Below are 22,887 nucleotides of genomic sequence, written 5' to 3'. Positions count from 1 at the left end.
AAAAGGGATAATTAGTACAGCATATAAGTGATTGCAGAATAACTATAAGAACCAGACAATCAGGGAAGATTAGAAAAGACTGAGAAGAGTGACTGGATAAGCAATTCACAAGGAAACAATGGCAGTATATATATATATATATATATATATATATATATATATATATATATATATATATATATATATATGTATATATATGGGTCTACTACTAATGCCCGAAACGACGATTTCCCGACAGAAAACTCCCCGACGCCAGATGACCGACAGGTAAGTATACCGACAGGGTGATTTGCCGACACCGGAAAGACCGACAAGGGAATGTGCGACGCGACGCGTAAGTGTGCGATGGTGACGGAGTTAGAGCGGTCAGGTAAGTGCTCGAGATTGTGGGATGTCGGGTTAGGCTGTGGGAAAGGTGAGTGTGTGTTCGTGTCGGAGGTATGGTTCGGGTAAGGTAAGTGTGTGCTAGTGAGGGACTGTAGTTTAGGGACGGGTTAAGTGAGTTAGGGTTAGGGTGCAGGTAGGTGAAGTGTGCGTTAGTGTCGGAGCTTGGGCTAGGGGTGGGTTAAGTGAGTTAGGGTTAGGGTGCAGGTAGGTGATGTGTGCGTTAGTGTCGGAGCTTGGGCTAGGGGTGGGTTAAGTGAGTTAGGTTAGGGTGCAGGTAGGTGATGTGTGCTAGTGTCGAGCTTGGGCTAGCGGTGGGTTAAGTGAGTTAGGGTTAGGGTGCAGGTAGGTGAAGTGTGCGATAGTGTCGGACCTTAGGGTTAGGGTTTGGGTCAGGGCTAGTGTGTATGCTATGTAGTGTCGCGTGTTGTTTACGCTCCGTGTGTCGGTGTAATGGTGTTCGGTGTAATGGTGTTCGGTGTTTTGCGTTGTCGGGTTTGTGTGTTGTCGGTCATCTGGCGTCGGGGAGTTTTCTGTCGGGGAATCGTCGTGTCGGTAATTAGTAGTAGACCCATATATATATATATATATATATATATATATATATATATATATATACATATATGGCTCCCAAACATCAACAGTCTGGAAGAAGTATTTGCATGGGTATTTTTATACCCAAAGACTACTCAAAGTATTTTCCTTACATGGCAAATGCTGGAGATGTGATGGGACAGAAAGAGGTAATTGGAAACGTATGTTTTGGGTGTGTAATGAGTTGGCAGACATTACAAATTCCCTACAGAGTCCTGTCAGAAATGCTGAGTGAGGAAATAGGTGCAACATTAGAAAATTATATATATATATATATATATATATATATATATATATATATATATATATATATATATATATTTTTTTTAAGCTGGGATACAGGATCTGAATTCCTAAACATATTTCGGCCTTGTTAAATTTAATTCTGGTGGCTACCAAAAACGCAAGTACTAGAAAATGGAAATTAAACCAATTTTATTTGAAATACTGAATATTCTAACAGAGAGAAAAGAACTAGAAGTAGGATCTTTAAAAATGGTAAGGAGCAAATACGTAGAAAAAATGGAAATTGTGGGAACAATACATGCACAATAATGTTTTGGAGGAGGAGTCAGGTTTAAGGGAAAGCAGAATTGAGCAATTTATGTAATGTTGATTAATGACAGTTACACAAAACACTTCATGTGATGTAGATCTGTAACTGGGAACATGTTAATATGGCTTGTTTTCTTTTGTAATAATGTATATTTACCCAAGTCTTAAGTGATAACTCAATAAAGGTGTCAAAAGCCCAGGCAGTTGGTCACTTTTAAATTTTCAAGAATTCACATTAAAATGTAGTAGGTTCTTCCTCATATCCCTATCTTCAGCATCAACTTGGCAACCTTCCAACAATTATTACCTGAGATTCCACTGCTGTCACCCTGTGTGTTAGATCAGCTAGGACTACATCAATCTCTCCAACGTGATCAGAATGTGGCGTCAGGGTTTGTTCTACAGCTAATTGTTTTGTCCAGCAGCTTGTCCATATAGTTGAATACCTTGCCACCAACTGTGAGAATTTCCTGCATAAACTGCATTACTTCTGATGACTTCTGCATGCATCTCTATTGCATTTGGTGGTGTTGAAGGTTTAGTGTTAAGTTCCAAATTACTGACCGAGTCACAGCTCCTTTGCCAATTAATGCAACCACTTCCTACTTGGTGTGTTTTCTCTTTTATGCCCAACAAGCCACTGATCTTTCTGTAGTAAAAATATATGCTTTTTGCCTCACGTTCTATTTTTAAATTAAAATAATCTACTGTTGGATGAAGGAAAAGGTTGCCATTGGTTATGGAAGAGGACAGAATTTAATTCACTCTCGACTGCCAATCTAGAACCGAAGTCATCAGGCTCTTTTTCATATCTATTGTTGCTGCAATACACACTTTTTTCTTTATTCACATTCAGTATCACCCATACTCATTTTGCTTGGCTAATTATTTTAAGAATATACTACTAATTTAACATCCCTAGTTATGACAAAGTCATATCAGTTTCTCTTAAAAACCTTCTTCTAGTTTCATCACTTCTTGAATTACAAACTATTTCTTTCTTATTAATGAGTCGGAACATAAACCATAGCAGCGATATGAGGAGTTAGCAGTCCCCAGCATGAAAATAGCAGACTGTCTTCACTTCCCTTTTTGAGAAAAATTAAAAATAAAATCTCAAACAGAATTATAAGCAACAGTAATAAACATTGTAAAACTTCAGATAATTCCTCTTCTATAAAAGTACTGAAAAAATAAACTAAAGCAGATATTCACTGGAATAAATCAGCTTTTATTTATGACAAGCACTTTTGTCCACCAACTCGTCCCCATCAGATCAACTTTTCAATAACGTGCTTTACCAGTGGAAAACTAAACATATACTTAATAAAAACAAAGGATGATAAATTATGACTGACAAACTCATGCACAGTAATGAGCCAAATCACGGAGTAACTCATGACAGACTAGCCTACCGGTTTAAGCAAACCTGATGTAATCAAAAGCCACCTTACAGCACAACAGGGATGGGTCACAACAAAAGGGCCAAACTCAGGTCAGTCCTGAACCTCAAAACCATTGAGATACATTCTCTCTGTTGGTGATACAACCACATGCTTTGTTCATCCTGTGACTCACTTTTTTGTGTATATAGTGTACTTGGATGTGAGGCAGATTTACCAGAGCCATTGGTGATTTTTGTTGTTTTATCAATGAATCAGACATCTCATCAAATTTAGTATTTGGATCGGTTAGCTAACTCTTTTGTCAGACAAGGAGCCGGAGGTGGTATGAGGGAAGACGGAATGAAATAACTTAGAATGTTTTCTCCCCCCCAGGGGGGGCAGGGGTGAAGTGTGCGCTTAGGGCACACCTTCCAAAATAGAATACCCAATGCTCACCAGTGATCACCTTTAGATGAACGTCTTCAAGAGTTATAGGGACATCTGATCACATCACACTCAGAGGCATGGACGTGCACTGCAAAAGCTCACTGCATGCCATTCACTTGTATGTAAATTAGCATGTGCAAGGAAAGAGACGGCTTAATGTAAAACCCTGATCATACTTAGAGATAACAGTACTGCTCCTGGTATGCTCAATTCTATCCCCAGGGAACAAAGCCGATGGTATGAACAGACTGACCAGGTCAAAAGAGCAGTCAGGGGTAGAAAACAAAAATGAGAGAAAAAGGCTAACAAAACAAGTCTTTGCTCTCTTCTTTAGGATTACCATCAACATCCATAAATTCTGAAGGACCTAGTAAAGAATAAAATGCACAATACATTATAATTTTTCTGTGCTCATAACTCCTCCTGTACTTCACCTTAATTACAATTTAATTTTCCCTCAAAGAATCAAACACCTACAAAGCCTCTTATGTGGCAATGTACAGGAAATGTGGTATACTGTACACCTTCTCAGGTTACACAGCTAATCCTGCTACAGTGAGGAATTAATCAAATTTCTGGAAGTAAAACTTCCAGTTTTCTGTTATACCACTTTTTTCCCATCATACACTACACGTTTGCACTTCCAAACACAAAATCTTGAAAGCAAACGCGTTTCTTTACTTCTATAGATACAGTTCTCTAATGTCATGTAATGTCTGAATGGTAGCCTACTTCTGAGGTCTTTAATCAGATTGAGCACTCTGGAAAAAAGTGTGTTACAATTACATGCAGCCACCTGTAACTAGCTCATTACTTTTTTAAAGTTATACGCCCCATACGTTAAATACGTACAAGTATATAGAGCTAGCTAGACATATACACGTATTTAACTTAAGGACATAACAGATGCATATTCTCACCTTAACTGTTAATAGCTACCCCACTTCAATTAGGCTTTTTTCTCTCTCTGATGTTCTTCTGCTTAAGGAAGCAAAGCCCCTTAATATGCTCTGCACTACTAACTAGTGCCTCACTCCTGTGTTCACCACTATGCATCTTACCACTGAGTAAACACATTCCTGCAGCATAATAAAGCAAAGAAAAACAAGTACTGCACAAAAATCTACATGTTCAACTTGCAGTGAGCTTCAAGAAAAACTGAGAGATGGCAGTGCTGTCCAGACAATGTGGGAATGGCAGAAGGATAACAATCAACAAAGGAGGACCCCTTCACTGATCAATTTTTATAATGAGCACACAGCTCATGCATCTGGTATTGGTGACCATCCATATACAATCTATAATTGGGAATAATATCTAACAGCACTAACCCCCAAAGACAGAAACCAGAAGAGAATCAAAAGGCAAAGGTTCAGAAGGCTCGAGTCCTGAAGCACCAAAATGCCAAAGGAGGTTTGACTCTGAGTCAAGGTTTAAGCAGTAATGCTTGGTGACAGAGTGAACCAATGATCAAGTAGATTAGCACAAATGTCTGCAATGGAGAAACATACTTTTAATGTACATTTTTCTCCACACTGTCGTCTGATCTTCAGCTCTTAACTTTACTTGACTAGTCCATCTGCTTGTCTGATGGTTAAAATATATTGCAATTAATAACCTGCTTGAAAAGAGTTTCTGTAATAATTGCTTGGTTCCATGGGGCAACAGAGATAAAACTGCTACTACGTTCTTACTACATCAACTAGTCTGTAAAAGGGACACTTCTTGGTACATCTAAAATTGTGCATATCTTCTCATTTTCACTTAAAATGTATATTTCCTCTAAAGGCTCAATTCTGCAAGTCACTATGTGTACATAATGTCATGCACCACATCAGGAGACTTTACCTACTTCACGAGACAACCAGTTCATCATCAATCACTGACTGGGCATATTTTTGAAAACCATAAAAGAAAAAGTGAAACCTACTTCATATAAGGACACACATTTACCAGATTTCCAGGAAAATGCAGATGGAGACAAAAAAACAGCACACAGCAATCCCTACACAGACAGATATCTGAAGACTAATCATGTCTGACTGAAGATGACCTCCTCTTCTTAAGTCTAACAATGGGAAGAATTGCAATTAGTACAATCCCCAGAGAGGCAGTGGATGGCACATGGCCACAAAGCTGAGTGAAGATGCACTGGGATACCAAAGGAAGCCCAATTCCTGAAATCATGTCCAAGTAATAATGTTTAATGAAGGTATGAACTGATACCAATAAGCAAATACTTGTGGTGGGTACATTACTGAAACAAGCTCTGGAAGCATCCACACACTGTGTAGTGGCCTTGGACAACAGCATTTTCCAATGGGTGGTATGCTGCCTGAAGATGAAAGATAATACAGTTGGCAAGCCACTTGGAAAGGTCTTCTTTGTTAAATGCTGGACGTTCTTTTCATGAACCAAAGGATGCAACAATAATTCTGCATTGCTTAACATATGCTTTTACTTCAGGTGTTATATTTACTTCTATTCATCCAGGATGTTAAGGGCTAGTTCTCCTCTAATTTCTGCTCCAACAAAGACAACCAGGAGATAAGTGGGCTGTTTTACAGACGGTTCTGAAACCACTTTCAGGGGGAAATAAGGAATGTTTCTTATGGGATGTTTGATCCCTGTGAAAAGAGCATACATAGTTTGCTAGACATGGGTTTAAGATTCAGAAAGACATGCCGGTCACCAAGAAAACCATTTTTCAAGACACAAACTTCAAATGCCGTGACAGGGCTAGCCACCTGGTGGTGTAAACATTGGTTCTAGATGACTGTCACTGTTGAAGTGACACCCCGACCCCATGTGCAAATATGGGAAAAAAAGGGGTTGTGGGTGGATGGAAACTTCAAATCAAAGAACTAGCAAGTTCAAAACTTGAGAGTGGCAAGATCATCAGTTCTCGTTTTCAAATCCTAGAAAGGAGAGGTTTCTCACAAAAAGGTAATACTGCACAAGCCCAATGCCTGACCATTTAATGCTGGACCACAATGCTTTCATTCAATGCTGGACCACAATGCTGTCTATCACAAGGATGGTTACAGTGGACAGAAATAGGAGAAATCATTTCACTGTGGAATTACTCCCAATAAAGTTACGCAGGTGGCACAAGTCAGGAAAGTTGCATACTGACTGAAGAAGCAAAACATACCACTGTACCCAAAAAGAGAAACTCTTTTGTATGCCACAATACTTCTGTCAGATGGAAGGCTTCCTGGTAAGCCATCATCATCTCTGACTCTCCACCCAGGAGGTAAAAAAGGAACAGAAAGTCTATGGCAGCTAAGCCTTAATGTGGACTCGGGCATCACACCAACTATAAGGTCTTCCTTAGTTCCACGGGGATGGCTTCCTGTATGATCAAACACTGGACAACCTAAAAATACATCTTTCTTAGCAGAGAAGCAGCAGCAAAGAGTATAAGTTTTTTCCTTTTCCCTCAATTATACCATTAGATGTAGAGCTGGAGGATGGCACAAAGGGATTTCCCCTGCATGAAAATAAGACTGCATCCATCACTATTCTCCTTTTTTCTGTGCTGCACAGAGCAAATAAGGGGTGACCCACATTCACTCGTGTGGTAAACAGATCACTATCAAGTGTGTTCCGCAACATGGATGTTGCATCTTCAGCTCCAAAACGGACTGGAAAAGAAGGTAAAGGAATCCATCAACATATCCATTTTGCCCACAAACTGAAATACTGTGTTTTAAAAACAATGGTTAACTACCGTCCCAACTTGACAATACAATGACACACCAATTTTTAACTGTAAATTCTATATATAAAATGTAATACCTTACAACTTGACTGCCTAAACTCTGCAAAATCATATTTTATTGTTTAATCTATACAATGCTAAATTTACCAACCTCAGTTCGTATAATTCAAATGATCCATATCAGTTATGCTCTAAGTTCAGTTCAGTGTATAATGCTCACCTCTGGAGCCTGGGCCTTGGCTGGAAAGGGTCAGTAGACCAGGACATTTGTCTGGTTAAGAAACAGTAAACAAAGTAACTGTGCTCTCATTTACAGCTTATGATCAGACCTGCACTGCAATTTCTACACAAGGGGTACCACTGTCTCTCCTCTTACTTGCTCAGAAACCATACATTGACAGGGTGTTGGACATAATCAGGAGAGGCTCCAGATGCATCTTTCCCTTTAGAGAGCTTTGGACCAGAAGAACTGCCTGCATCTCCAACTGGCTTTTGCAGATGCCCACTAATTCCCTTAAAACTATAAAGCACTTGAAATGAGTTCTTCATCTCACTGAAGAGGTCCCTCATTGGGGACTGCAATGGTTTCAGCTTCAGTAAAAGAATGTGCACCTTCCAACTGGTGTGGGCAGCCTACCCAGTCCATGGCAAGATGAGAGGGGTTTACCTTGAAAAAAAGATCCAAGTGTGTGTCAACAGGGCTACAAAGCCAGCATATTGACAGAGGAACAAAAGGGTTTTCATGCATAGTGGCTACCACCATAAGTACCTTGGTGATCACTCTGGTTGTTGAAGACAAACAGCAACAATTTGTAAGTTAAATGGCACCCACCCAGCACAAATCAAAGGAAACTCATGTGTGGACACAAAGACACAGAAATCCCAAAAGGCATCATCATATCCTGCTATGCCATTCATTTAACTGCTAGCAGGTCACTACTATGAAAAATCAGGGCAAATGCACTTGTTAAAATCAACGAGGTTCAGGATGGGACATAAATATTCCATAACATTTAAAGCAAGAACAGTTGACCATTATGACCTCGGTCCTCATTCTAAGGGGCAAATAGCCCATTTTAATACTACAATCTGGGTCTATTTCAATAGTACTGCACAGGCCTCTTGTTTTAAAAGCATAGCTTTTCTGGGACAGAAATTACAATGTCCAAGATCTGGCTGTCACCTCAAGAAGTCAGTCATCTTTGCTTATGCTCTCCAAGAAGGGGCAAACTCAAAGAACTACCACTGTTACAGGGGTCATTCTGCCTTCTTGGATACTGCAAAAGCAAAATCCAGATGCTTACAGGTGGCACATATGTCATATGCTGATAACAGGCTTTACAGTAATAGAAATGATTCACAATCCCTCCTCCCCCTTCACCAGAAACCTATTTAGGTGTTTTACAAGTAAGAAAAGGGGGAGGCAACAAGCCAATACATGAATTTCACAAACGTCAATGTTTCTCTAAAAAGAGGAGACATCCAAAGCAGAGAACACGTTATTCGTTCCTCTGACATAATGGCTTCTGGGCATTCAGTCCTTGCACAAGCAGCAGATGGTAAAGGAGAACCCAAACAACCCTATCTCTATGCAGGGCACCCTTGTACACACAAGTCTTTGTAATATTTTACAAATGAAACAGAAGTGTCAGATGACAAGCTACTTACACACAGGAACATGACAGACTTTTAACATGCCTACTGCTAGCATCAAGACAGGCCATGTTTGCCAAAACTGCACTTTTGTACTATGTGGAAAAGACCCACCAAAACTTTAACAACTGCCTGAAGTATAAGGCCTGAACTACAGCCATTAGAACAGAACAACTTTGGAGATTCTCTTCAAATTAGACTATCAAGCCCAGCTGGATCTCAAAAAAAAGGCCAGGAGAGAAGAGTCATCTGTCTCTACTGCTACAGTCGAACTGTCGCCAGGTGACAACATCCTTCTCCCTAGGATTCAGCAAGTCAGAGGCATGCTCCTGACAGTTGACCTGGAAAGGAAGGTTACCTTCACCCAAATTACAACTCCAACAACGTAGATGCCTAGGGTGAATTGCCAGCTGAGCCCTTAGTCATCTGAAGTAGAAGACTGATGTAAATTCAAACCTTTAATAGTAGAGGATAAGGCTGCAATATGTGAGATCAGAGATAAAGAACAAGAGGTTGTGACAATAGTTTGCCAGCTTTGTTTTCATTATTTTAAGGATGCCCAAAACTAGGGATTACAGGAAAGATGTTTCTGATCACCTTCATGCTGGGCAGTTTCAACAGATGCCATTTATCTTAGTAGCAACACAGGAGGGAAAGTGCTCGACTTTGTCAGATGGTAGAACAATTGAAATGCTAGCAACTGTGGCAGTGCTCCACTTCATGCTTCTGTCCTACAGACACAACGCCAAATAAGAAGTTATGTACCTACCATAACGTTCCATGTTAGTTGTCTTCTTCTCGCCTTCTTTCTTGCTGGATGGGTTCGGAGCCGATCCTCGGCTCCGACTCGGCCAATACTAAAGCTCGAGAGCTAATTCCACCGGCTTGAGGCTCCCCCATATCCCACAATGCTAGGCGGTAACTCCTCAGATCTCGTTTGAAAGCTAGGCCAAGCAAGAAAAAGGGCTCCATACTATGGAGAAGGGTAATCCACCTCTATAGGGCTGAATGTGAGGTGACTTAAACCTAACACAGGAAAAATATACAGGTGGTAAAAACAGTGGGAGAAAAGATTATAGAGGTCACAAAATCATCTCCTCTAGGTCTGTCTAGGGGGAAGGAGGGTGGGACGCAAGAAAAAAGGCGAGAAGACGACAACTAACATGGAACGTTATGGTAGGTACATAACTTCTTAATGTTAAGTTGTCTATCTCGCCTTCATTCTTGCTGGATGGGACCGCGTCCCTAGCACCTTGTCCCAGGTGGCCTATCGGAACAGACTCTTGAGAACAGTGGAACCAAAGTTGGCACGGTCTCTGGAGGCTATGTCCAACTTGTAATGAGAAATGAAGGTATGAGGTGAAGCCCAAGTTGCTGCTGAACAAATAGAATCAATAGGAAGCCTATGCTGAAAGGCTATGGATGTGGCTAATGCCCTTGTAGAATGAGCTCTCGGCTTAGAGGACAATTGTTGGTGTCTGATCTCATAAATATAGGAAATCGTGGAAGTAAGCCATCTCGAAAGTGACACTTTAGAGACTGGAAGACCCATCTTGCCTTCTGCATAGGAAACAAACAGTTGGTCTGTTTTTCTGAACTGTTTAGTCCTGTCTAAATAATACCTTAGTTGGCGATGAACATCTAAAGAGTGCAATTTTTGTTCTGACCTGTTACCATAAATGGGGAAAAAAACTGGAAGAGCAATAGTTTGATTCAGGTTTGTTTGAGAGGCCACTTTAGGCAAAAAGGATGGATTGGTACGCAAGGAAACTCTATCTTTGTGAAAAATTAGATACGGAGGACGACAGCATAGAGCATGAAGCTCCGAAACCCTTCTAGCCAAAGTGATGGCTATTAGAAAAAGCGTTTTCCAAGACAGCAACTTCATAGAACATGAAGCTGCAGGTTCAAAGGGGGGTAGAATTAAAGATGCTAGAACCAAGTTCAGATCCCATGGAGGAGGTGGATCCTTGACAGGGGGCTTAAGGAGAAAGACTCCTTTCAGAAAGGCTTTACAGAGTTTGTGGGACATGATAGTAGACTCTGACACTCCCACATGAAAATTAGATATAGCCGCCAATTGAACTCTGATAGTAGAAGGAGAAGAACCTGCTTGGAAAAGTTCAGCTAGGAAATCAAGAATGGACTGAATAGGAGCAGTAAAGGGGTCTATTTTCTTGGACACTGCCCATAAAGAGAAACGTTTCCATTTGCTGCTATAAATCTTCTGGGTAGAAGACTTATGAGAAGCTATCAAAATATTTCTGAGTGAGATATTAAGGGAAGCCTGGCTAAGGTTGGAATTGGAGGAACCACGCTGTGAGGTTCAGAGAAGAAAGGGATTGGTGCAGTTGACCCGATTGATGGATCAAGAGATCTGGAACTGGGTCCAGATGCCATGGTTGCGCCAAAAGGTAACGATGAAGAAAGGGAAAACAAACTTGTCGAGGCCAATAAGGGGCAATGAGGATCATTAAGGCCTTCAGAGCAATGGCTTTCCGAATCAGCTGAGGTATCAGTGGGAAGGGGGGAAAGGCATACAGGAGCCCCGGAGGCCAATCGTGAGCTAGAGCGTCTCTGATGGGATGACCTGGTAGGGGAAAGAGGGTGAAGAACTCGGTACACCTGCTGTTTTGGGGAGTGGCAAAAAGATCGCAGCAAGGATGGCCCCAAGTTCGAAAAACTTCTTCCAACACTGATTTCTTCAGAGACCACTCGTGAGGCATGAGAATTGCTCTGCTCAATCTGTCTGCTATCACATTGGACTTGCCGGGAATGTGCGTTGCTATCAGGAAGCGCTGAGAAGAGATCGCCCATTGCCACAGTCTGAGTGCTTCTCGACATAAGGGGTAAGATTTGGTTCTGCCTTGTTTGTTGATGTACCACACTATGGACATATTGTCCGTCTGAATTGCTACAGTTCCCTTGGGAAGAGAGTCTTGAAGGGCTTGCAATGCTAGAAGCACTGCTCTCATCTCTAGAACATTTATATGCAAGTGGCACTCGATCGGCTGCCACGTGCCCTGGACTGTCCTGCCCTGGTAATGTCCCCCCCCCCCCCTATCAGGGAGGCGTCCGTTGTCAGAGTTGCAGCCGGGGGGGGGTGAAGGGTCTGCCTAGAAGAAGTTGGGGGGATGTAACCCACCATAGAAGATGATTCCTGCATGACTGAGTTATGCTGATAGTGTGGGACATTGGTAGAAGTTGAAAGGACCACTGAGTGAAAAGCATCCACTGTAGAATCCTCATGTAAAAGCGGGCTAAGGGGAGGATAGGAATAGCCGCCACCATAATCCCGAGGACTTTCAAAACGAGTCTGACCTTGATCTTGTTCTGTTGTAAGAGAAGGGAAACCTGCTTGTGAATGTCTGCTACTCTTTGCTCTGTGAGTCTGGCTGACAGACTGACTGTGTCTAATCTTGCACCTATAAAAATAACAGATTGAAAAGGCGACAAGACAGACTTTTTGTAATTTACCGAGATGCCTAGAGCCTGACAGGTTCGTAAGGTGTAGTCTCTGGCTAAGAGAAGTAGATGCCTGGTGGTGGCAGTCAGGAGCCAGTCGTCTAAATACAGAAACACCTGGAATCCCTGGCCCCTCAAATGAGCGGCGACCACTGCCATGCATTTGGTGAACACTCGGGGGGGCTGTAGTGAGACCAAAGGGCAGGGCTCTGAACTGAAAATGACTGGCCCCTAGCCTGAAGCGGAGAAATCTCCTGGATCGTCTGTTCACTTTGATGTGATAGTACGCATCCTGGAGATCTATGGAGCACATCCAGTTGTCCTGGCCCAGAAAGGGCAGGATGGACTGCAGCGTGACCATCCGAAATTTTGCTTTTTTGACAAACTTGTTCAAGCTGCTGAGATCCAAAATGGGTCTCCAGTCCCCTGTTTTTTTTGGAACCAAAAAGAATTTGAAGTAAATTCCAGATCCTTGTTGGTCTGCTGGAACTGGTTGAATGGCTCTTTTTGCTAGCAGCTTTGAAATTTCTAGTGCTGCTTGTTCCCTTTGACTGGGTGGAACGTCTGGAAGGGATTTTCCGGACTGTTTTGGGATGCGAATAAAAGGGATTCTGTAGCCTTCGGATATGATAGACTGTACCCACTTGTCTTGAGTAAGGGAGAGCCAGGCTTTTGGGTACAGACATAATCTTCCCCCGACTGCCTCCGAAAGTGGACAGTCGGGCAACCCCTCAGGGGTGCTGAAAGGGTTTGTCAGAGAAAGTTTCTCGACTACCCTGATTCTGCGGGCCCCCTCTGCCTCTAGGACGGCGTCTATTATTATTGTTCCCCCCTCTGCCTCTAGGGGGAAAACGACTCTGTGCATCCGGTAAGACTCCCTGTGATTGTTTGCGGAACCACATCCCCCCCCCTTCTGACCTTTGGGGTAAGGCCTAGGAGGAGTAGAAAAATGGACTCCAACGGCAGAAAGAGTCTTACCTTCTACCTCGCACCTTGTCAGAGTATCCTTCACTTATGGACCAAAGAGAGATGATCCGTCAAAAGGGGAGTTAGTGAACGACGCCTTGAAAGGGTCCGCAAAGCTACATAGCCGCATCCAGGCATGGCGACGTAAAGCCACCCCTGTACCTGCGGCCCTGCTCGCTCCATCAGCCGTGTACGAAATCAGGCGCATGGAGGAGTTAACCACTGAATTAAGGGTAGCCAGCTGGGAGTTTATCCTATCTTGAAAACCCACAGCTCAAGGGTCCTTCAACACTTCACTCATTTCCTTGAGCAAGTCCCTCTGGAGACGAGTGAAATGACACAGGTAATTCAGCGAACGCATGGAAAAGGTCGCTGATGAAAACATCCACTTACCGTACCTGTCCATGGTCCTAGATTCCTTATTAGGAGGATGAACAGGCACCGAAGGATCCGCTAATTCCTTCTTGGTGGCAGCAGCCACCACCATGGCATCCAGAGAGACACCTTTGGACAAAAACTCCTTGTCTTTGGGGGCAGTAATAAATCTGGCCGGTCTCCTAGGGGTGGGTTCCACCGAGTCAGGAGCCGTCCAAGCCTTCCTCGCAACCACTTCCATGAGTGGGTCAAAGGGAGGGGACACCCAGGAGGTGGAGGGTCGAGAACCAAACGCCTCAAGGTACACTGATTCGTCCTCTGAAGGGTTAAGGGCTGGCCAATTCCCCCTCTGCTTCAGGATTTCCAGTATGTCTGCAAAGGAGACATTTTCAGAGGGGGAACGAGGGGAACCCTCAGAATCTTCCAAATCAGTGTCAGAGGTGACAGACTCAGGGGAGTCAATGTGCTTCCTCTTGCACTGTCTCTTCCTAGGGGGTTCCTCTGCAAGATCAGGACAGGCCTCGGAAGAGGAGGAAATTCCCACTGGGGAAACTTGAGGCGCAGATTCTCTATGGTCCGAAGCAAGGGGGTGAGAAGAAATCACTGCAGGCACTGTAGAGGGAGGAGCTGTTGGAGCTGACTGTGGAGTAGAACCAGGTTCTAACACGCTCCGTATGACCTCAAAGGCACCCCTATCAGGCAGGGCCAGAGGTCTCTGCTTCGAAGAGCTGAAAACCTCCCCCGGCACCGACAAGGATGGCTCCGAAGCCGATGTCGGAGCCGAACTAACCAGCGCCGAAGCACCGAGAGGGAGAGCGGGGTCAGACAAGGGTCTGATGCCACTCGCCCCCTCGGAGCCGACGAGGGAAGTCCGGCGCCGAGATCCCTCCAAGGAGGAGATTGGAGCAGACGACGGCGCTGAAAGGAAAGGTATCAGTTCCGACGCTCCCACAGTCTCGGCTCCGAGCAGCACCGGCTCCAAACTCGATAGAGTCGGAGGAGGAATGCCTAATGGAACAGGGGCAGCCATCGTCTGTTGAGTCGGGCTGTGTAACATCTGGGCCAGTGCCTCGGACTTAAGAAGTCTACTCACCACCCTCTGCAAATCATGGTCCGAAAGTCTGGAGGACCTAGAGGAGTGTGATCTATGGCTCCGGTCAGACAAGAGCAGTGAGGCTGGAGCCGAATGAACAGAGCCGATAGAAGGAGACCTGGACCTCTTCCTAGTAGTCGGTTCCGACAAGAGTGTCGGAGCCGACTTAGACTTGTCTGTCTCGGCTCCAGCCGAAGCCGAGGACACAGTATGTGTAGTAGGTGTAGAATCATCGGCTCCGGCCGGAGCCGATGGTTGAACCGTTAAAACGGTCTTAGAACCTCCGGAGGACGGCTCGGACGCTGAAGCCGACTACCTGGAGGACTTAGAAGGTTTCCCCGACATGGACTGTGTCGGGGGACCCTCAGGCTTCAATAAGCCTCTTAAAATTAGCTTATTTTTACGTTCCTGCAGGACTCTAGGGCTGAAACCATGACAGACAGCACAAGAGTCCTGCAGGTGTAAAGGTCCCAGGCAGTATACACAAGTGTGACCGTCTGTCAGAGACATCTTCTGACAGCACGAGTCACACTTCTTAAAGCCTGAGACCTTCGATTCCTTAGACATCTCTAAGAAAAAAGGTAGTGTAATCACTTACACTCACACACACACAGATTACACTAAAATTAAAATAAAGTAATTATTTTAACAAAAAAATTCCCTAAAAGAACACAGTCACTCCAACTACTAGGAGGGATGGGAAGGGGCCTAAAGGCCTAAGGGAGGAACTCCTAAAAAATTTTTAGAAAAGGGGGAGAAATTTGGAAGGGAGTGTAAAACTACTTAATTAACTAACTACTAATGAAAAAGTAACTTAAAAGGGGTCTATTTAACAAGAAACTTTATCTAAAGCAACTAACCTGCAGAGCCGGTTGGAAAGAGCAACTCGTCAGCTAAGCGGCAAACGAGATCTGAGGAGTTACCGCCTAGCATTGTGGGATATGGGGGAGCCTCAAGCCGGTGGAATTAGCTCTCGAGCTTTAGTATTGGCCGAGTCGGAGCCGAGGATCGGCTCCGAACCCATCCAGCAAGAATGAAGGCGAGATAGACAACTTAACATCAAACTAGTTTGCAATATAGGCAGCCACATGAATGCTAAGGCAACCTCCAAACTGCAAACTCTTCTGCAATGAATGTCAAGACTGAGGCAGAAAGTGTGTTAGGGGCATAAAGGAACTACTGGGTTCAGTAGCTAGGGGTATGCACCCCTTAGTACGGGATCACCTGAGAAAAAAACTTGTAGACTTGAAGAGGAAGAAAGGATAATTTAAGCAACATGGCCCTTGTTGCTTGATCAAAACTGCTGACAACAAAATAAGGTTGTTTTCATCATAGAAAGACATGCAAACACTAGCTGCAAAACACACTGTAGTTATGAAAATAAGACCCCCCCCCAAAAAAAAAATTAATTTACTTCCACACAGTAAAATTGCACATGATCTTATGACAGTCACATGGATTCCTACACCTGCAATTATAGTACTGTTATAGGTTATCTTCTAGTTTTTTCCAGCATGAGGTAATTGTGCTCTGATTTTAATACTAACATACCTGTGGTACTGCACTACTTCCAAAGATTCCTTTCAGGATAGCAAGACAACGTCCAACAATGACATCATCACTGATGTTCTCCATGATACCTGCTGCTTCTCCAGCCACCAAGGCTAACAAGATTGGGGCTGTGAAACAAAGGTATAGATAAAGGCTGTATGTCTAAACATTTGCACATTACAAAGGCTGGAAAAATCACATTCTTAGAAACATTACAAAAAACAGGAATGCTGCAAACAAACAATATTTTGTTAATTAAGAATGTACTTCAAACACAAGATTAAGCCTTACTTCATTCAATAATTGAATATGTAACCTTATTTTCAATTTTTCATATTCACCCCTCCTTAGTTCTCCATGTCCAATGTAATCTTGTCTGCAGCTTAATGAGACAGCTCTTCTGCTGTTTATAACTCTACTTAAAAACCCAAAACAAACACATACCACTGCCCCCAACAGACACACAAATAAAGACCTCAACTGTTAAAAGGATTACAGTGGTGAACATAGAACACCTGAGAAGGTACTGTTAAATATTAGTTGAGAAAAATGATGTTTGGACAACATCCCTGGTGATCCAGACTCCGAAATAAAATGTAGACACTAGACAAGCCAGCTAAGGAGGAGAAGAGTAATTGGACAATGTTAGTCTATCCATCACAAAAAAGGAAGGTGATCTGGTGCTTTGAATGGTTGCCACCAGGTAGAGTCCAGGAGGCAAAGCAGCAGCAAAATACTGCTGACAGGTACTTTGGTCTGCCAAGGGAGTATGGTAAGTGATGTAAACAGAATTGTGTGCACATGCAAGTGCATATACTACTTGGCAACCATCGTAGGACCCACATTGGCAATGCACCAGTGGCCACCATAAAGAGAGAAACTGGGAGCACACAAATCTAACCCAGCAACTGGATGACAGCTGTGACTTACAGGTCTCTCTTCCTTCTCCTACTGTTCTCAAACACTGGGGAAAGGGGGGAATGAACAGGCCAAGAAGAGGCAGCCATGTATGAGGGAAAAATACATAAAATCTTTCCATATGCATCTTACTTTCAGCTGTGAAGCTTACATCCAATGGAATGTAGTCTCACTCTGTAGATCAACCTTTTCATCCTCTTTCAACAATATAGTGCTTATTTACAAACAATCAGCATTACTCAACAAAACAGCTATCTCCTCCTGGTGAGTGATTTCAATTAATATCAGGAAAGAGATACAGATATGAAAATTACTTTTTAGTGCTCTTAGTTGTTTGCTGTTGCAGCCTGTAGCATTTAGTCAGTTTACAAAAGAACAAAACCACTAGTCAGCAGTTTTCTTCTCTGAATTTCAACATAAATTTCTCCAAGTCTAGTTTCATCAAAACAGATCTAATTTACTTAATTCTAAGAACTAATGGGTTTAGCCCCAGATGCTGCTGTTCAGGTAGGATCCATCATCTAAATCTAAAGTCTTTCTAACCTGCAAACATAGCTCTTTGTCCACACACACAAAAAAAAAATCTGTCAATAGCAGATATTTACAAAAATAAAAACTTATACAGGCAGTGAATTGAAAAGCCTAGACTCTTTTCCTGTAGAAAATAATTATTTTTTTACTACTTTTCCTCTTATTTCACACGTCTCGCATATCTAATGCCATCTTCAGCCATTTCAAAGTTAGATAAATGAACAGATGGTGAAAGAGTGCAGTCCGGCTTAAACTCGTTTACACTTACCTCAAGAGCTCTAAGTATTTTAAAGCCAATCACTAACATACATACAAATATTTTAAGCAAGGGCATTAATGCTCTTCCAGCCTGACAATATACCAAACAGCTGTTCACATAAGTGTCCAGGCTGTTCTTAAAAATATCTAAACTAGTATTTGCTTTAATGTAATTTGGTAGTATGTTCCATGCATCAACTGGGCTTGCGCTCTCAGAAAACCAAATGGTACACTTCTCATCCTTACAGAATATTCTACATAGGTTGTCTGGTGATTCTCTATTAGTTTTTGATAACCACAAACATTCCCAGAGGTAGTAGGCTCTAAATGCCACATACACCCGAATAAGATCTACTCTTAAATATCTATATAAGACACTGTACAAGTTCAGATATTTTAGTCTTTCATAACTACTTAAATTTTCACATCCATGGATGCCCTTTGTATATTTCCGCTGTACTCTTTCCAGTTACTCATGCTTGTCTACTTATAAGCTTTCCATATTGTTATTCCATACTCATGTTTGGTCTAATATAACTAACAATGACTTCATCATTTCTGATTTTCTAGACTTTATAAAACTTTTTATACAACCTATATTTCTATAACTATCATTAATCAACTGGTTGATATGATTAGAAAAACTCAAAGCTGGATCTACCCATATACCCAGGTCCTTAAATAAACCTCAGGTTTCAGTCACCCTGTGCTGTATTAAATATTCACCTTTCAATTTATGGCTCTCAAAGCTCATATGATTAGTTTTTGATGTATTTATCAGCATATTATTCTCCTGAGCCCAACTGGCCAATTTAGTCAAGTTCTTTTGCAGACAAGCCCTATCTGTAACACAGTCAGTTTACAGCTTTTCCTTGGGATCAGCCTTGGAGCAGTTGAACAGGCCCTTTTGAATATAACCTTTATTTTCTTACCATGTAAACTGATCTATGCATAGACGGGATTGTTTCTTCTCTACCAGCCTGCATTAAGCATCTTTTGTTTCCCAGAAGTTCTTGTGCTTAGGGAATGATGCCGACAAGTTAAGATGTGCAGCAGCAACAACACACAACTACAACAGAATTATTTCTGGACCCCCCCTGTTTGCCCCCTCTTCCACCAAAGGCAGGCACATCCACCTCCTAATCCAACACAAAGAAAATCTGATACCCCATGACTGTCAAGTACATACCTCACTACTAACCAAGCCTAGCTACAAGAACTGTCATCACTTATTGGTTGTATGGAGCATCACTGACCCATCAGGGAGGTTTATTTTCATGGATCAATTGAAACAGTAGGACAGTAAAAATGTATCTTGGTATAATTGATGACATATGGACTATCCAGACCTTGTACAAGTGCATTTTCAACAAACCTTCTTTATTTTTCTTTCTTTTAATCAAAGTCTTTCAAAAGCTGGACCATTTATATTGAGAGAGACCAGGGTGTTACTTTTTTTTTTTTTTTTAAGTTTAGTTTAGTCCCAGTTTGTTAAAAGCCAATATGTTTTATACTGTGGAATGAGGTGTGCTGCAGTGGTGGTGGTTTTTTTTTTGTTACTTTATCCAACAGTTGTGTGACTATACAGTTGATATATAAATAAGGGGGTGTAGAGGAAAGCTTAGCCTTACTTAACTTTCCATCCTTATGACAGCCGATCCTTCAAACTGGAGGCCTGGATGCCCAGCTGGAGGGAGAGCAAAACAGTTAAACAGCCTGGGCCAAAATCAGTCCAGACTTCCCCCACAGATAGCTAACAAGGGCAAGGAACTCTGTCTCACTGCTTCAGAAGGAAGGGCTGCCTCAAGGGAAAGGCATAATGTTAGAACAGATAGGCTCCTGACAGACTCTGAAGGGACACTAACTATATGAGGTTATCTCAAAAGACAGGCACTGGGTACAGCAACAGGGATTGTTAATGGGAAACTTACACAAGGTGACCATTTTGTTACAGGACCTAAACCGGGACACTTAAGCTGCAGCCTGTTTATAGGCCTACAGCCCTACACTAATCCCTGCACCCTACATGTGGAACATGCCTTGCAACAATAAATTCAAAGATTCTGGGGGACATCTTTACTAAAATAGGGACAGAGTTTAAATATTGCTTTTCTAACCACAGAAAGTTGTTAGAACAGGATTTTGTGTTAGCATGCATTTTCCGAAGGATATGAAGACTGCAACTGAAAGGTATGACATTATTTAGTTGGTTCAGTCCTCAGTGATTTACCAGAAAACAGGTAGTTATGTACTCACCCTAACGCTCGATGTATGGGGTCCATCTCACCTCACATTCTTTACTCACGGGTTCGGAGCCGAGAATCAGCTCCGACTTGGCCAACTTATTTTTCTAGCACAAAGTCTCTAATTGGCTGGTCTAACCCGGTATCCCAAGATGCACCTCGCCCTAGCCCCAGATCTAGTTTGCAGCCATTCCAGTCACACCCCATACACAACCACCACTGGAAGGAGCTCCAGCCAGAAGGAAAGAAAAAAACAACTGATACTGAAGGGTTCTCAGAGCCAATTTTCCTCCAAATTCTACAGGAAGGGGGCAGGTGGGAGGGTACGTAAGAATGCGAGGCGAGATGGACCACATACATCAAGCGTTATGGTGAGTACATAACTACCCGATGCTGTGTGGTCCCATCTCGCCTACATTCTTTACTCACGGGACAGCGTCCCCAGCACCTCTATCCTGGGTGGCTCATAGGAAAATACCCCTGAGAACCGTGGAACCAAAGGAAGCCCGGCCCCTAGAAGCCACATCCAACTTGTAATGAGTAATAAAGGTGTGAGGAGAGGCCCAGGTGGCCGCAGCACAAATATCATCCAATGAAAGCCTGGCATGGTAAGCTATTGATGTAGACATTCCCTGGTAGAGTCAGCTTTGACGGGAAAAGGTAAATTTCTGCCTGCTGACGAATAGATAAAGGAAATACAATCTTTGATCCATTTAGAAATTGTGCTCTTGGAAATAGGACAACCTGTTCTGTTTTCTGAGAAGGACACAAACAGTTGATCAGACTTCCTAACATGTTTAGTCCTGTGTAAATAGAATCTTAGCTGTCTGTGCACATCCAACTGGTGAAATCTAAACTCTGCTTTATTGGAAAAGTTTGGAAGGAACACTGGTAACTCAATAGATTGATGAAGATTAACAGTGGATGACACCTTAGGAAGGAAGGACGGGTTAAGTCTCAGGGACACACTGTCCTTATGAAAGGTCAAATATGGAGGTTTAATGGACAAAGCTTGAATCTCTGATACTCTTCTGGCCGATGTAATGGCTATTAGGAAGGCCGTCTTCCAAGATAGAAATTTTAATTCACAGGCGGCAGCCGATTCAAAGGGCGGTGAAGTGATGGCTTGTACACAAGGTTTAGATCCCATGGCATGACAGGTTCTGAAACAGGAGGGCGAAGTAACCAGGCACCTTTCAAGAAGGCCTTACAGAGTTTAGGGCTCATAAGAGAAGGCTCATAAGATGTATGAAAATTGGAAATTGCAGTCAGCTGCACCTTAATGGTAGCAGGCACGAAGCCCTGTCGGAAAAGCATGGCTAAAAAATCGAAGACCGACGGAATAGGGGCTGTGAAGGGGTCTAAACCTTGGGCCTGAGCCCAAATGGAGAATCTCTTCCACTTGCTGGAATAAATCCTTCTGGTGGAAGACTTATGAGACGAAGACAAGATGTGTACCACCTCAGGTGAAAAAGAATGTTGTCTAACTAGTGATGGAAGTGGAGCAGCCAGGCTGTCAAACTGAGGGTTCGCAGGGAGGGATGGAGCTGCTCTGACATGTGAGTCAGTAGGTCTGGCACTGGGTCCAGGGTCCAAGGACCGTCCACTGTGTACTGTTGAAGAAAGGGAAACCATACCTGTCGAGGCCAGTGTGGAGCAATTAGAATCATCCTGCTTCCCAAGGATATGGCTTTCTGAATCACTCTTGGAAACGGAGGGAAAGCATAGATCAGACCGGGGGGGCCAATCGTGGACTAGAGCGTCCCTGGTGACTCCCCCTGTAGGGGGATCAGTGTGAAGTACTTGCTGCATTTGGCATTGAGAGGGCTGGTGAAGAGATCGCAGCAAGGCTGACCCCACCTGTTGAAAACTTGAACCGCCACTCGGTTGTTCAGGGACCACTCATAAGGCATCAGAATAGCTCTGTTCAGCCTATCACGTTGGTCTTTCCCGGAATGTGCGTTGCCACTAAAAACCGTTGGGAAGACACTGCCCAATGCCACACTCACATGGCCTCTCTGTAGAGGGGATAAGACTTGGTTCCCCCTTGCTTGTTCAGGTACCACACCACGGACATGCTGTCCGAGTTAATTGCAATCGTTCCCAGAGGAAGAGAGCTTTGGAGTGCCCGCAACGCTAGTAACACCGCTCTCATCTCTAGAACATTGATGTGCAGGTGTACCTCATGATCTTGCCATGTGCCTTGGACTGTCCCACCAAGATAATGCCCCCCCCCCCCCATCTGGGAGGCGTCTGTGGTCACCGTGGCCACTGGAGACATAGGAATGAAATCCCTCCCCTTGTCCAGATTGGTGGAACACAGCCACCAGCGGAGGTCTTGTTTGCACTGTTCCGTGAGAAGTATCAAGTTGGAAAGAGGAAGTTTCTGAAAGGACCATTGGGCCGAAAGGAGCCACTGTAAGATCCGCATGTGTAACCTGGCTAGAGGCACCAGCATGATGGTGGCAGCCATGGATTCCAGGAGCTGGAGAACTAACCTGGCCTGAACTCTATTGAGGGGCAACAATGCGTGAATCTGAGACTGCAGCACTCTTATCCTCTCTTGTGGCAGAAAGGCCCGCATTTGAATAGTGTCTAGCTCTGCGCCTATAAAAACAACACGCTGTGAGGGCAGCAAGGCAGACTTTTCCCAGTTCAAGGTAATTCCTAGTTGTTGACAAAGTGTAATGGTAGCCTCCCTGGTTTGAATGAGGAGATGCCTGGTGGGGGCGGTGAGGAGCCAGC

The 22,887-nt window shown here is 43.3% G+C and overlaps 1 protein-coding gene across 1 annotated transcript in view; it reads right to left on the bottom strand.

The window, feature by feature from the left end:
• KDM1A (lysine demethylase 1A) overlaps nucleotides 1-22,887 on the bottom strand; it is a gene marked incomplete in the record, with an annotated part of 2,315,042 nt that overhangs the window by 74,850 nt on the left and 2,217,305 nt on the right. Inside the window, 1 exon segment of the mRNA XM_044060124.1 lies at nucleotides 16,193-16,320. Within this exon segment, the coding sequence (XP_043916059.1) occupies nucleotides 16,193-16,320 (128 nt within the window).

The sequence above is a fragment of the Protopterus annectens genome, chromosome 1.part2, assembly GCF_019279795.1.
Source record: "Protopterus annectens isolate FY-2018-M chromosome 1.part2, PAN1.0, whole genome shotgun sequence".
Lineage (NCBI taxonomy): Eukaryota > Metazoa > Chordata > Ceratodontiformes > Protopteridae > Protopterus > Protopterus annectens.
This window is presented reverse-complemented; position numbering and strand designations above follow the sequence as displayed.